The sequence below is a fragment of the Hippocampus comes genome, unplaced genomic scaffold (assembly GCF_001891065.2).
Source record: "Hippocampus comes isolate QL1 unplaced genomic scaffold, H_comes_QL1_v1.1 scaffold112, whole genome shotgun sequence".
Classification (NCBI taxonomy): domain Eukaryota; kingdom Metazoa; phylum Chordata; class Actinopteri; order Syngnathiformes; family Syngnathidae; genus Hippocampus; species Hippocampus comes.
The window spans coordinates 145,656-159,817 of record NW_017805841.1 but is presented as its reverse complement, the minus strand read 5'-3'; the positions used below and the strand labels follow the sequence as shown (position 1 = coordinate 159,817).

At 39.9% G+C, this 14,162-nt stretch overlaps 1 protein-coding gene across 1 annotated transcript; it reads right to left on the bottom strand.

The window, feature by feature from the left end:
• Positions 1–12,704: 12,704 nt before the first annotated feature.
• dio3a (iodothyronine deiodinase 3a) lies at positions 12,705–14,123 on the bottom strand. Its single transcript, XM_019888177.1, has one exon. It carries the CDS (start codon positions 13,613–13,615, stop codon positions 12,824–12,826), a length of 792 nt encoding a protein of 263 aa, XP_019743736.1. The 5' UTR covers positions 13,616–14,123; the 3' UTR covers positions 12,705–12,823.
• Between the last annotated feature and the right edge of the window lie 39 nt (positions 14,124–14,162).

Below are 14,162 nucleotides of genomic sequence, written 5' to 3'. Positions count from 1 at the left end.
TTTTTTTTCATTTCAAGTTTCCTTTTGAGTAATCTATTTTTAAAAAAACAATACAACGATTTAGTACACCTTCAGCCATGCTTAGAACATTTATATTGATTGAAATGAATACAACATCCATAATTAATCTTAATACGGTGGGCTCTATTCAATGTTCTGCTTTTACTGCAACTATGAGGTTCTTATATTATAATCTTAAAATCTATATTTGCTGTTGTGCTTTTTGTCCGAGAATATTTTTACTGGTTGTACATCGTCTTTAATAAAAATGCAGATGAGAACAAACAAAAAAGTGTCCATCAGCGCTTGATGTGATTGAAATCTCGACCTCAGGCTTTTACTCCACCTATTATCACCTTGTTGCACTTTATCTCGGTGCACCTTTCAAGCTTTTTAACAAGATTATGTCTACAAATCACATTCAGCTGAGCATCTAGAGGAGATGTCAAATCAATTTTAAGAGAGCTAATGCGCAAAACAAACATTATTTAATAAGAATTGAGTACTCTACTGCCCTCCACGTGTGGTTGGCACACTGGTGAGGAGAAAGAAAATTTGAAAAGTCAAGTTCCGGTCTTTGTCTCCCTCTGGTGGACAAATTTTCACAACACACGTGATAAAAAATACTGGAAAGCCTTCGTGATGGGATTTTCGGCTCTTCGGTGTTCCGGTTCATTTGGATCGGCTCAGTAAAAAGAGCCGGCTCTTTTTGGCTCTCAAACGGCTCTTTTAACTTTAGCTTTTCTTTTAAATATTTATGACAAATTTAGCATACATTTTGATAAATGACTTGATGAACTAAATATTGCACTCTACTGACTGCAAATAGCAACAATTATCAAGCAAAGAAATGGCTTTTTACTTATTTTATTGAACATTAAAAAGGCTCCAAACAATAAACAAGCAACAAAATTAAACTTCAACTAACAACAATCAAACATGCTGCATCATAACAAAAATAGTGAGTTTTAACTGCAACAGTAGCAGTGAACAAAACAAACATAAACTACTCCTTGCTTTATTTTAAATTTGCAGTCAACAAAACTAAATACTTCAACTTAGAATACTTCAATTTGTCTGTGTTGGGTCTGTCTCAGTGACAGACTGAGGCTGCTGTTGTCTTCTTCTGTGATCAAAACAATGTTGTCTTTTCCTCTGATCAAAACAGTGTGTCCCCCTAGCGGATCTTCCACGAATTGCACCTTATTAAAAATATTCATTCCGTGTCTTTTGTGCATTTTTTCCACTTTTAAATTATCCTGCGGGCCTGATCAAACCTCCCTGCGGGCCAGTTCCGGACGTATGTTATACACCCCTGATGTATAGTAAGGCATTTTTAGCCGAAAAAAACGACCACGAATAGGAAGTCGTTTTTAGCCGAAACAAACGATTGTGTATAGTAAGGTGTTTTTAGCCGAAAAAAACGACCATGTATAGTTGGGCGTTTTTAGCCGAAAAAAAACGACCATGTTTAGTCAGGCGTTTTTCGATGACAAAAACGACCATGTTTAGTAAGGCGTTTTTTAGATGATAAAAACTACCATGTTTAGTAAGGCGTTTTTAGACGAAAAAAACGACCATGTATAGTAAGGCGTTTTTCGATGAAAAAAACGACCATGTATAGTAAGGCATTTTAACCCAAATATAACAACCATGTACAGTGTAGTAAGGCGTTTCGTTTTTCGACGAAAAAAACGACCATGTATAGTAAGACGTTTTTCGACGAAAAAAACGACCATGTATAGTGAGGCGTTTTTAGCCGAAAAAACGACCATGTATAGTAAGGCGTTTCTAGCCCAAAAAAACGACCATGTATAGTAAGGCGTTTTTCGACGAAAAAAACGACCATGTATAGTAAGACGTTTTTCGACGAAAAAAACGACCATGTATAGTGAGGCGTTTTTAGCCGAAAAAACGACCATGTTTAGTAAGGCGTTTTTAGCCGAAAAAAACGACCATGTATATTAAGGCGTTTTTAGATGAAAAAAACACTACCATGTTTAGTCAGGCGTTTTTCGATGAAAAAAACGACCATGTATAGTAAGGCGTTTTAGCCGAAAAAGACGACCATGTATAGTAAGGCGTTTTAGCCGAAAAAGACGACCATGTATAGTAAGGCGTTTTAGCCGAAAAAGACGACCATGTATAGTAAGGCGTTTTAGCCGAAAAAGACGACCATGTATAGTAAGGCGTTTTAGCCGAAAAAGACGACCATGTATAGTAAGGCGTTTTAGCCGAAAAAGACGACCATGTATAGTAAGGCGTTTTAGCCGAAAAAGACGACCATGTATAGTAAGGCGTTTTAGCCGAAAAAGACGACCATGTATAGTAAGGCGTTTTAGCCGAAAAAGACGACCATGTATAGTAAGGCGTTTTAGCCGAAAAAGACGACCATGTATAGTAAGGCGTTTTAGCCGAAAAAGACGACCATGTATAGTAAGGCGTTTTAGCCGAAAAAGACGACCATGTATAGTAAGGCGTTTTAGCCGAAAAAGACGACCATGTATAGTAAGGCGTTTTAGCCGAAAAAGACGACCATGTATAGTAAGGCGTTTTAGCCGAAAAAGACGACCATGTATAGTAAGGCGTTTTAGCCGAAAAAGACGACCATGTATAGTAAGGCGTTTTAGCCGAAAAAGACGACCATGTATAGTAAGGCGTTTTAGCCGAAAAAGACGACCATGTATAGTAAGGCGTTTTAGCCGAAAAAGACGACCATGTATAGTAAGGCGTTTTAGCCGAAAAAGACGACCATGTATAGTAAGGCGTTTTAGCCGAAAAAGACGACCATGTATAGTAAGGCGTTTTAGCCGAAAAAGACGACCATGTATAGTAAGGCGTTTTAGCCGAAAAAGACGACCATGTATAGTAAGGCGTTTTAGCCGAAAAAGACGACCATGTATAGTAAGGCGTTTTAGCCGAAAAAGACGACCATGTATAGTAAGGCGTTTTAGCCGAAAAAGACGACCATGTATAGTAAGGCGTTTTAGCCGAAAAAGACGACCATGTATAGTAAGGCGTTTTAGCCGAAAAAGACGACCATGTATAGTAAGGCGTTTTAGCCGAAAAAGACGACCATGTATAGTAAGGCGTTTTAGCCGAAAAAGACGACCATGTATAGTAAGGCGTTTTAGCCGAAAAAGACGACCATGTATAGTAAGGCGTTTTAGCCGAAAAAGACGACCATGTATAGTAAGGCGTTTTAGCCGAAAAAGACGACCATGTATAGTAAGGCGTTTTAGCCGAAAAAGACGACCATGTATAGTAAGGCGTTTTAGCCGAAAAAGACGACCATGTATAGTAAGGCGTTTTAGCCGAAAAAGACGACCATGTATAGTAAGGCGTTTTAGCCGAAAAAGACGACCATGTATAGTAAGGCGTTTTAGCCGAAAAAGACGACCATGTATAGTAAGGCGTTTTAGCCGAAAAAGACGACCATGTATAGTAAGGCGTTTTAGCCGAAAAAGACGACCATGTATAGTAAGGCGTTTTAGCCGAAAAAGACGACCATGTATAGTAAGGCGTTTTAGCCGAAAAAGACGACCATGTATAGTAAGGCGTTTTAGCCGAAAAAGACGACCATGTATAGTAAGGCGTTTTAGCCGAAAAAGACGACCATGTATAGTAAGGCGTTTTAGCCGAAAAAGACGACCATGTATAGTAAGGCGTTTTAGCCGAAAAAGACGACCATGTATAGTAAGGCGTTTTAGCCGAAAAAGACGACCATGTATAGTAAGGCGTTTTAGCCGAAAAAGACGACCATGTATAGTAAGGCGTTTTAGCCGAAAAAGACGACCATGTATAGTAAGGCGTTTTAGCCGAAAAAGACGACCATGTATAGTAAGGCGTTTTAGCCGAAAAAGACGACCATGTATAGTAAGGCGTTTTAGCCGAAAAAGACGACCATGTATAGTAAGGCGTTTTAGCCGAAAAAGACGACCATGTATAGTAAGGCGTTTTAGCCGAAAAAGACGACCATGTATAGTAAGGCGTTTTAGCCGAAAAAGACGACCATGTATAGTAAGGCGTTTTAGCCGAAAAAGACGACCATGTATAGTAAGGCGTTTTAGCCGAAAAAGACGACCATGTATAGTAAGGCGTTTTAGCCGAAAAAGACGACCATGTATAGTAAGGCGTTTTAGCCGAAAAAGACGACCATGTATAGTAAGGCGTTTTAGCCGAAAAAGACGACCATGTATAGTAAGGCGTTTTAGCCGAAAAAGACGACCATGTATAGTAAGGCGTTTTAGCCGAAAAAGACGACCATGTATAGTAAGGCGTTTTAGCCGAAAAAGACGACCATGTATAGTAAGGCGTTTTAGCCGAAAAAGACGACCATGTATAGTAAGGCGTTTTAGCCGAAAAAGACGACCATGTATAGTAAGGCGTTTTAGCCGAAAAAGACGACCATGTATAGTAAGGCGTTTTAGCCGAAAAAGACGACCATGTATAGTAAGGCGTTTTAGCCGAAAAAGACGACCATGTATAGTAAGGCGTTTTAGCCGAAAAAGACGACCATGTATAGTAAGGCGTTTTAGCCGAAAAAGACGACCATGTATAGTAAGGCGTTTTAGCCGAAAAAGACGACCATGTATAGTAAGGCGTTTTAGCCGAAAAAGACGACCATGTATAGTAAGGCGTTTTAGCCGAAAAAGACGACCATGTATAGTAAGGCGTTTTAGCCGAAAAAGACGACCATGTATAGTAAGGCGTTTTAGCCGAAAAAGACGACCATGTATAGTAAGGCGTTTTAGCCGAAAAAGACGACCATGTATAGTAAGGCGTTTTAGCCGAAAAAGACGACCATGTATAGTAAGGCGTTTTAGCCGAAAAAGACGACCATGTATAGTAAGGCGTTTTAGCCGAAAAAGACGACCATGTATAGTAAGGCGTTTTAGCCGAAAAAGACGACCATGTATAGTAAGGCGTTTTAGCCGAAAAAGACGACCATGTATAGTAAGGCGTTTTAGCCGAAAAAGACGACCATGTATATTAAGGCGTTTTGAGATGAAAAAAACACTACCATGTTTAGACAGGCGTTTTTCGATGAAAAAAACGACCATGTATAGTCAGGCGTTTTGAGATGAAAAAAAAGCCCATGTACAGTAAGGTGTTTTAACCCAAAAAAACGACCATGTATGGTAAGGCGTTTTTAGCCGAAATAAACGACCATGTATAGTCAGGCATTTTTAGACGAAAAAAACGACCATGTTCAGTAAGGCGTTTTTTAGATGATAAAAACTACCATGTTTAGTCAGGCGTTTTTAGCCGAAAAAGACGACCCTGTATATTAAGGCGTTTTTAGATGATAAAAACTACCATGTTTAGTCAGGCGTTTTTAGCCGAAAAAGACGACCCTGTATATTAAGGCGTTTTTAGATGATAAAAACTACCATGTTTAGTCAGGCGTTTTTAGCCGAAAAAGACGACCCTGTATATTAAGGCGTTTTTAGATGATAAAAACTACCATGTTTAGTCAGGCGTTTTTAGCCGAAAAAGACGACCCTGTATATTAAGGCGTTTTTAGATGATAAAAACTACCATGTTTAGTCAGGCGTTTTTAGCCGAAAAAGACGACCCTGTATATTAAGGCGTTTTTAGATGATAAAAACTACCATGTTTAGTCAGGCGTTTTTAGCCGAAAAAGACGACCCTGTATATTAAGGCGTTTTTAGATGATAAAAACTACCATGTTTAGTCAGGCGTTTTTAGCCGAAAAAGACGACCCTGTATATTAAGGCGTTTTTAGATGATAAAAACGACCATGTATAGGAAGGCGTTTTTAGCCGGAAAAAACGACCATGTATGGTAAGGCGTTTTTAGACGAAAAAAACGACCATGTTTAGTAAGTCGTTTTTAGATGATAAAAACGACCATGTATATTAAGGCGTTTTCACCCAAAAAAACGACCATGTATAGTAAGGCGTTTTTAGCCGAAAAAGACGACCATGTATATTAAGGCGTTTTTAGATGAAAAAAACTACCATGTTTAGTCAGGCGTTTTTAGCCGAAAATAACGACCATGTATAGTCAGGCGTTTTTAGCCGAAAAAGACGACCATGTTTAGTACGGCGTTTTTAGCCAAAAAAAACGACCATGTATAGTAAGGCTTTTTTTAGACGAAAAAACCACCATGTTTCGTAAGGCGTTTTTAGACGAAAAAAACGACCATGTATAGTAAGGCGTTTTAACCCAAAAAAACGACCATGTATGGGAAGGCGTTTTTAGCCGAAAAAAACGACCATGTTTTGAAAGGCGTTTTTAGACGAAAAAAACGACCATGTTTAGTCAGGCATTTTAACCCCCCAAAAAAAACGACCATGTATAGTAAGGCGTTTTTCGCCGAAAAAAACGACCATGTATAGTAAGGCGTTTTTCGCCGAAAAAAACGACCATGTATAGTAAGGCGTTTTTCGCCGAAAAAAACGACCATGTACGGTCGGGTTTTTTTTCGGCTAAAAACGCCATATTGCTCATTTCCGGAGGGCGTTTTTCAGGTCGTTCGTGATTTATTGGGTTCTCCAAAACAAATTGATAAAATTGAAAAAGCAAGCTAATTTCATATTCCTAATTTTAAAACGATACATAAATTGAGCTTGAGAGAAACATTAACCATCCTAGCCCAAGTGCCCCTTTAAGGATACTGTGGTATTAACCCTAGTCTGTTTTACATGCAATCTTTCAATGAATGGTTCAAAACGTTAGGGTGTAATCTCCATTGCAGCCACAAGATGTCGCCCATTCATTGCCAGGGTCCTGCGTACAGTCATCGTATACCAAATGAGGTCCGTCGGTGCCAGTTTCTCCCCCGTGGTATTTTTATGTTGGATGAACATATTTATTTATTGACGTGATCTGTCACACCTAGTATTTTCATTTTGATTTACGCAAACAAGTCTTTAGTGCAACCTGAATTTTTTTTAACTTCATGCAAACTAATTTCTGAAATTGAAGGAAAACAATTATTTCAAGTGGCCCAAAATTTAAATCATTGGCTTCCTGCTTAACGCAAATAATCCTCTCATTTTAACCTTAAATTTTAGATTTATTTTCAAACCATAGTGCATTTGATTGTTGGAACATGTTTTTAAAGTTTCAAATGAAGATATGAAGTTTTCATAATTTGACATATTTTCACTCATTCACACCTAAGTCTTCAATATACCCAGCATGCACAAATTTGGAATGTGGTAGGAAATGGGAGTAACAGGAGAAACATCCGTGCAAGATGTGGGAAAGGACAGGAGTGACACAACATGGATTTGAACCCACGACTTCGGAACAATGAGGCAGATGTGCTAAACGGTTACCATCTGTCGTTAGACCAATAATTCAACTCATATGAAATTTAATTGAATGGATTTTTTTCCTCATCACTGAAAAAGGCAACCAAGAAATGGCGGTAATTATTTCACAGATTAAAAGCGGGTGCTTCAACAAAGTGTTTTAATTTGTGAAAAAAATTGCAGATCTTTGTTGGTTGTCTTTTTTTCCCCACATTTGCAGAAACATAGAGTTGTGTTTTGGTTGAGGGTGGACTACCAGCTGTTCCTTAAGGCAATCTAAACTATTTGGCTGGAGAAAAAAAAAGCACCAAATAAGAATGGCATGGTGGCTGACTAGTTGGTTAGTCATTCGAAATTTCACAGGTCATGACCTGTTAATCTCTCACATTTTCACGTTGAACTAAAAAGGATGACTTGCATAAAGTTTGAAAGCCAGACAAATGATTGAAATAATTGGTTGGAAATTAGTTTACAGAAAAAAAAATCTGACTACATTAAATGAATGATTTACATCAGCAGAAACATTACGTTTCACAGATGACTTCAGTTTTTTTTTTTTAAATTCAACTCATGTTTACATTTTTTTTTCACTGAGAGTATTGGCTATTTATCGAGGTCGGGAATGAGTCAGGAATTGACATAGTGAGGTTAGGTTTCTAGTCGGTTTTGGTGTAAGTTGAAAGTTAGGTCTGGTGTTAAACCTGAGGTTATGAACCCTGTGTACGTAATACAGGATTAAAGCTAGGTTCTTCAAGCGAAAGGTGAGATATCAGTAACAAATGATGCAACACACAAGCTGGTAAACGTTTTAATTAAAGGTGTCAGGCCCGCCGTACACCGAGCGATGTGGTCAAATGCCACTGAACTGAAAAACCACAAACCAATTAAAGTCACCAACTCAAACATGCTCACCTGGCAACCCAGTATACATTATGTGCAGCCTACTTCTGCATTCGGCAAAATGCGTCAAAGCACTTCCTCGCCCGATATGGCGGACTGACCTTACCACAAATCAGAACATGTTTCTCGGGGGTCTCATTCAGGGTGTTTTCCATGTACTGTGAAGGAGGAGCATTAGGAATGTGTTTAACCGTTAACATGTACACAGAGAGCTTTGTGTGGCGGGGCCCAGGGTCCCCCGCCACACACTTTCATGTGTCTACTTATGATCTCTGGAGGCTCGAGAGGGGCCCTCTCCATCAAATGGCTCAGCTCCTTGCCGAGTATAGCCTACAAGTCAAAACGGAGCTGCACACGTTAACCCTTGACCCGTTGGCGTGACGGATGAGACCCAACATGCGTGGGTGCAACATGCACATGGAAAGAATCCAGAGTGCTTTCCTTTGAGGGGTGCACACATTGGATCGAGTTACTGTATTCTTCGTCTTAGGTTGGCACCCCACTCTCAACTGTCTGTTCCCAGCACTTCAAATGATTTCCAGATGAGCAGTGCAGTCGGGACACTTTACTCACACTCAGACGGCATCAAACACAAATTGAAACATTTACTTCATTACCGAGGGTTAAGCGTCTAAACACAAGCCATCATGTTTTTGTCCATGTTTTTAATTACTTAATGTGTTACATGGCGAGGACGATCACTTGGGAAAAAAAACAAAACAATTACACAAACAAACAAAAATAGGTCACTTCGTTAGCTGGTTGGCAAGTGAGGTAGAGAGTTAGTAAATTAGCAAGAGGTTAGATAGGTTTTCACTAAGTAATTTCATGACTCCAAAAAAGTCAGTCATTTAGTAATCTAGTCAACAAAACGATTGTGTCCAGTCAGCAAGTTTGCTACCTAGTAATGTAGCAAAAAAGTGACAGTAATAGCTAGTGACTTTTGTCAGGGAAAAAGCTAAATAAGTTTACAAGTTAGCCAGCTAGTCATTGGTTATTTCGCAAACAACTTAGTTATTCAGTCAGCAAGTTGTGTGGATATTAATTTAAGCTTGTTAGCAAAAAGAGTAAGCTCGCAACCTTACTAGCCATTTCGGATTCTAGTTACCAAATTAGGTGGCTTTTCATTATCTAAGAAAACAACATCTCTAGTTTCCTTTTAAAAAAGTAAGCAACCATGTTAGCAAGTTAGATGGTTAGTTATCGTGCTAGCAAAACTTTGTAATTTAGCTCTGCAGTTCATTCGCTAGCTAGTGAGCAAGTAAGCAAAAAAAAAAAAAAAGACTAATTAAGTGAGTAAATTTGTGAACAAAAGGTTAGTATTCTACAAGTACAGCAGCTCAGTAGTAACAAATATAGTTGTCTAGTTAGTAAGTTACTAATTAGCAGGCAATGTTGTTATTCATTAAGTGATGATATCCATTTAGCAGGTCAGCAAAAAGAGTAAGTTAGTAAGATAATAAACAGGATTATTATGGTATTTTTATTAAATTTTAGTTCATGAGTAGACAGCAAGCTAGTTATGAAAATTTAGTCTAGTCTAGCTAGTTTGTGATTTAATTGAGCAGCTTGTTTTTTTAGTTCTGATGTTAACAAGTTGGGTAGCTAGTTATTAGTTATCTTGTTTTTGTTTTTTATTTTGATTGGTTTTGATTTACACCACTACAATAATGTAGTAGTGTGCAAATTAGGTAGCTAGTAGTTACAGGTATTTAGCTGTCTAGTTAGTTCGTTCGCAGGATTCTGCAGAACAATCTATACTTTGTCATTTTCATCGTTGTACACACTACTGATTCTTGAAACTGCCACACACCACATTTTGTTTGAACAAAAATATATCGCAATTGTTTTGTTTTTTTTCCATTGAATTTCATTTTTTAAACACATTTATTTTCTGTTTTCAACATCTGACTCAAATATGTTACGGTCCCATCATCTGATGTCATCTTTTGCTTCCAACACAAATATGATTTAAGCTACTGAGTAGGCCTTGTTGTTTATGACACCGCTGTTTGGGGAAAAAAAGAAAAGAAGAAGCAAGTGATTCATCGACTTTCTGGTTGGTCACAGAGAGCGGCACTGTCGATGATCAAAACTGTCACAGGAAACAATGTGGTCATTCAAACAAACATAAATCCGGCACTCTGTGCTTTGAAACTGAAATTACAAATTGTGCAAGATATGTCATTTATAGGACAGAAACTCTTATTTATCTTATTACATTTGAAAATAGATATCCATACATTCTATCCAATAGTATAGGCTTGTTTTCTGTTTTTCTTCTCCTCAGCAAAAGAAGAAAACTCTTTGCTCTGTGTGCGTGTGTGCGTGTGTGCATGCGTGCGCGCGTGTGTGAGAATTTTGGTTTTGTGTTAAATTACCAAAACCGGTATTGTATAATTTACGGTGGAAAAAAAAAAAAAAACCCAATCCTTTTAACTTTTGTACTGAACTTCATTTCAGAGTCGATACTTTTTTGGTTTATTTGTTATTTTTTAATAAAGTACAAAAGTTGAATCAGTGCTTCTACTTTTACAACAGTCCTTTTCACACATTTCTGTACTTCTACTGAGCCCTTTTGCCACTTCTGCTTTGCAATTAAGGCCATTCAATGTCATCTGCCTTGTTCTTGTCACAACACACATCGCTGATTGCATAAACTGACATCAAACCATGATGTGGTTTTCGTAATTTGGACAGTTTCTTTTCACCTTAGCTTACGCTCAACGACATGGACTATGTTCTGGTTTATGGAGTAATGCGTTTGGTTTGTGGGAGACGCCAAAGACAGGATTGTTTTGAGTTACTGTTTGAATTGAACACCAACGCAGATGTTTTTAAACCTCAGGAGCCTGATTCGTGTCAAACCTCAAGCGACTTGAGAATGTGCGTGAAACACAAGACAGGCGCCGTGTGCAGCAGGCTAATTAACATTTCAACAACTTGATGCTGATCTAGGAGGTGCTGCTGGTGGCCAGTGTGTGTGTATGTGCGGAGAGGAGGGGGGATGGGAGTTAGGGGTTAAATCAGTAAAGTCTCCGATACATTTGTGTCAATATATCTCTCACATTAATGGGATCATGTGTGATTATACGGATTCAGTTGTAAGTGGTACAAAGGCTTAGGAGAATGTGACTTGTTCGCTGCAAATATACATTAGGTACTCCTGCACAGTGCAGAGGAGAAGCGTTTACAAAGATAACAATGCTCAGTTGTGAGATATTCATTCATGTGTGGTTTGCACTGTCTCATGGGTGTTCTTGTATTCTGGGAAGTTTATTCGACTTATCTTGAGAGGGCCAAAATATTAGGGGCACGTCTCACGAAGAAACAATCACCCCTTCCAAAAGAAGTCTGTTTGATAAAAGGAAAGCTCAAGATTGATTTCTTGACACAGTATTGTTTTGGAATATGTTGTAATAAAACACAGAATATGTATTTATTAAGAATGGTGCATTCATATATTTCAGAACACTAATTTATTTTTTAAAAATGTCACTTTGAAAAACAATGCATTTCTTTTAATGCATGCACATTATTTGAAAACATTTGAGAATATTTGTAAAAAATGTGAATATGAGAAAGTGTTTATCCTGAAAATATGTGTATTTGTTTCTGTATATTTATGTGTGTAAAATATGTATTGATTAAGTAACAGCAAAAGTCAGTGTTGATTGAAAAAAATTAATTTCACATGAATTGATTAGAAAATACATATTTTAAAATGGTTAACTATTTAAAAACATATTTAATTCAAATACATTTATTTCAGAATATTAAAATTATTTCTCAATAGTTTAAATGTGCAGTTATCAATACATATTAATGATGTATTATTTCTTTTATGTTGATTAGTTGTACTGCAGACATATTTGCTATTTGAGACATTTAAAAATACACCAGTGTATTCCCCCCTCCTCCCAAAAAATGCTACTTTCATCATGAAAAAGTCTTCTGCGTTGTCTGTACTTCAACAAATAACTCCAATAAGTGCCCCTGGTAAGGAACATTTCCACAGAAATGCATGCATAGACCTGTTTTGTCTCATGGTGCAGGAAATTGAGGACTCGTTGTTTTGTTTCCTTATGCCAAAAAAAAAAAAAAAAAGAACAATCCAAACAAAACATTAGTTTCTATAAATACAAAGTGGCGTGTTAGAACCAGCAGCTTGACGTCAAGAAAAAGAAAACAGCTATTCATAGCAAGAATGAGCAACAGTGCGTAGAGGTAGATGAAGACATTTTATTGAATGAAAAAATATACGCATAAAAGCACACATACGCACGTACACACAAACGGTCTATATATACAAAAAAAAAAAGTGATATGGACAAGAGAGCAGCAATCGAAGCTCCTCAGGATCACATACATCAGTACCGGTTCTCCGGACGTACGCCGTTTCAGAACCGAACTTCACAACAATACCGAGGAGCGCATGCAGTGACGCGCACTTGTCCACATCGCGAGTCAAACGCAAACTAACCTCGTTTTTTTTGCCGGTACAGTATATTCCAATAAAAAAAAACGGCGTGGAGGGAGACTCACACACAAACAAAATACTACAGTAGGATTGAAGAGGAGTTTTTCTACCCCGAATTTGCAGCATTTCAGTTGTTTCCTAGCAGCTCTACGTGCGTCTACACATGAATGACCAGACTGCTGCCTCGCACCAGCTTTTCCCGGTACCGCTGCAGCCAGTCTCTGAGCTCGGAGATCCGGTAGCCCTCGGGTCCCCTGCCCCCCTGGTAAACGATCTTGCCCTCCTGCAGGATGTAGAGTCTGTCGAAGTAGGCGCCGTACGCGGCGTTGCAGGGGTTCTCCATGCCGTCGACTACCACCGGGCACCCGGGCGCCTCGGAGCGCATGAGCTGCGCCGCGTGGAGCCGGTCCTCCAGGCAGCGGTGCTTGGGGATCTGATAGGGCGCGTCGGTGCTGACCCAGCCGTCCGACGGGTGCGCCTCCTCGATGTACACCAGCACCGAGTCGGCGATGTCGGCGTGGTCCAGCACCAGCCCCTGGAACGCCTTGAGGCGCGCCATGAAGGGGGGTCAAGTGCAGCTGCCGAAGTTGAGGATGAGCGGTCTCCTCTCGCGGGCGAAGTCCAGGATGCGCCCGCGCCGCTCGTCCTCCAGCCGCACCACCTCAGTGTTGGGCGCGCCGCGGCCGAGGTGCGCCGCCTTGAGGAGGTCCAGCTTGTGTCCGTGCCACACCGCCTTGAGGGAGTCCAGCGTGAAGAAGCGGTTGGAGTCGGAGATGCACAGAGGAGGGTCCATGGTGTCGCTCTCCTCCCGCTCTTTCATCCGGAGGAAAAACCTCCTCCGGATGCACAGAAAGTCGAGGAGCCAAAACATGAGCGCGGCCAGCAGGAAGCGGGGCAGAAGCACCAGGCACACCAGCGCGTTCTTGACGGCCTTCATGGTGTTCATCATGCGCCCACCCCCCCCTCCCGCCAACCCCCCTAAAAAATGTGTGCCGGCTTCAAGTTGGGTGACTTGCAACTTCCCCTCTTTTTATAGCAGCCACAGGTCTCAATGATGCACACCCCGCCTCCTGCACAGCGGGGCCGAGGCCTCACATGGCGAGGATTACCTTCTGTCAACTCCGCTGCTTTGAGCCGCTGCCAGACAACATGCGGGCAAATGATGAGACCCATCAAAGTGAACCCCCCCCCCCACTCCCTCCAAAAAAAAAAATAAATAAATCTCCAGTCGTGAATCATGTGTGACATCAACCTCAAAGGAGACATTTCATCTGTTGCGACAGAATTGTTACTTTCAGGCTGCGGCAATCGACACTGATGGGTTAAAGTTGGGTAAAGTCAGCTGCACATCAGTGATCCCCCCCCCGCCCCCCCTGCAGAGACAATACGTGCAATTATGACCCATTAAGCCACCTTGACAATATTTTCAACGAGCAAACATCATTTGCAGAGACTTGCAATTTAAATCATGCAGGCGGCAACAAATGTTCATCAGC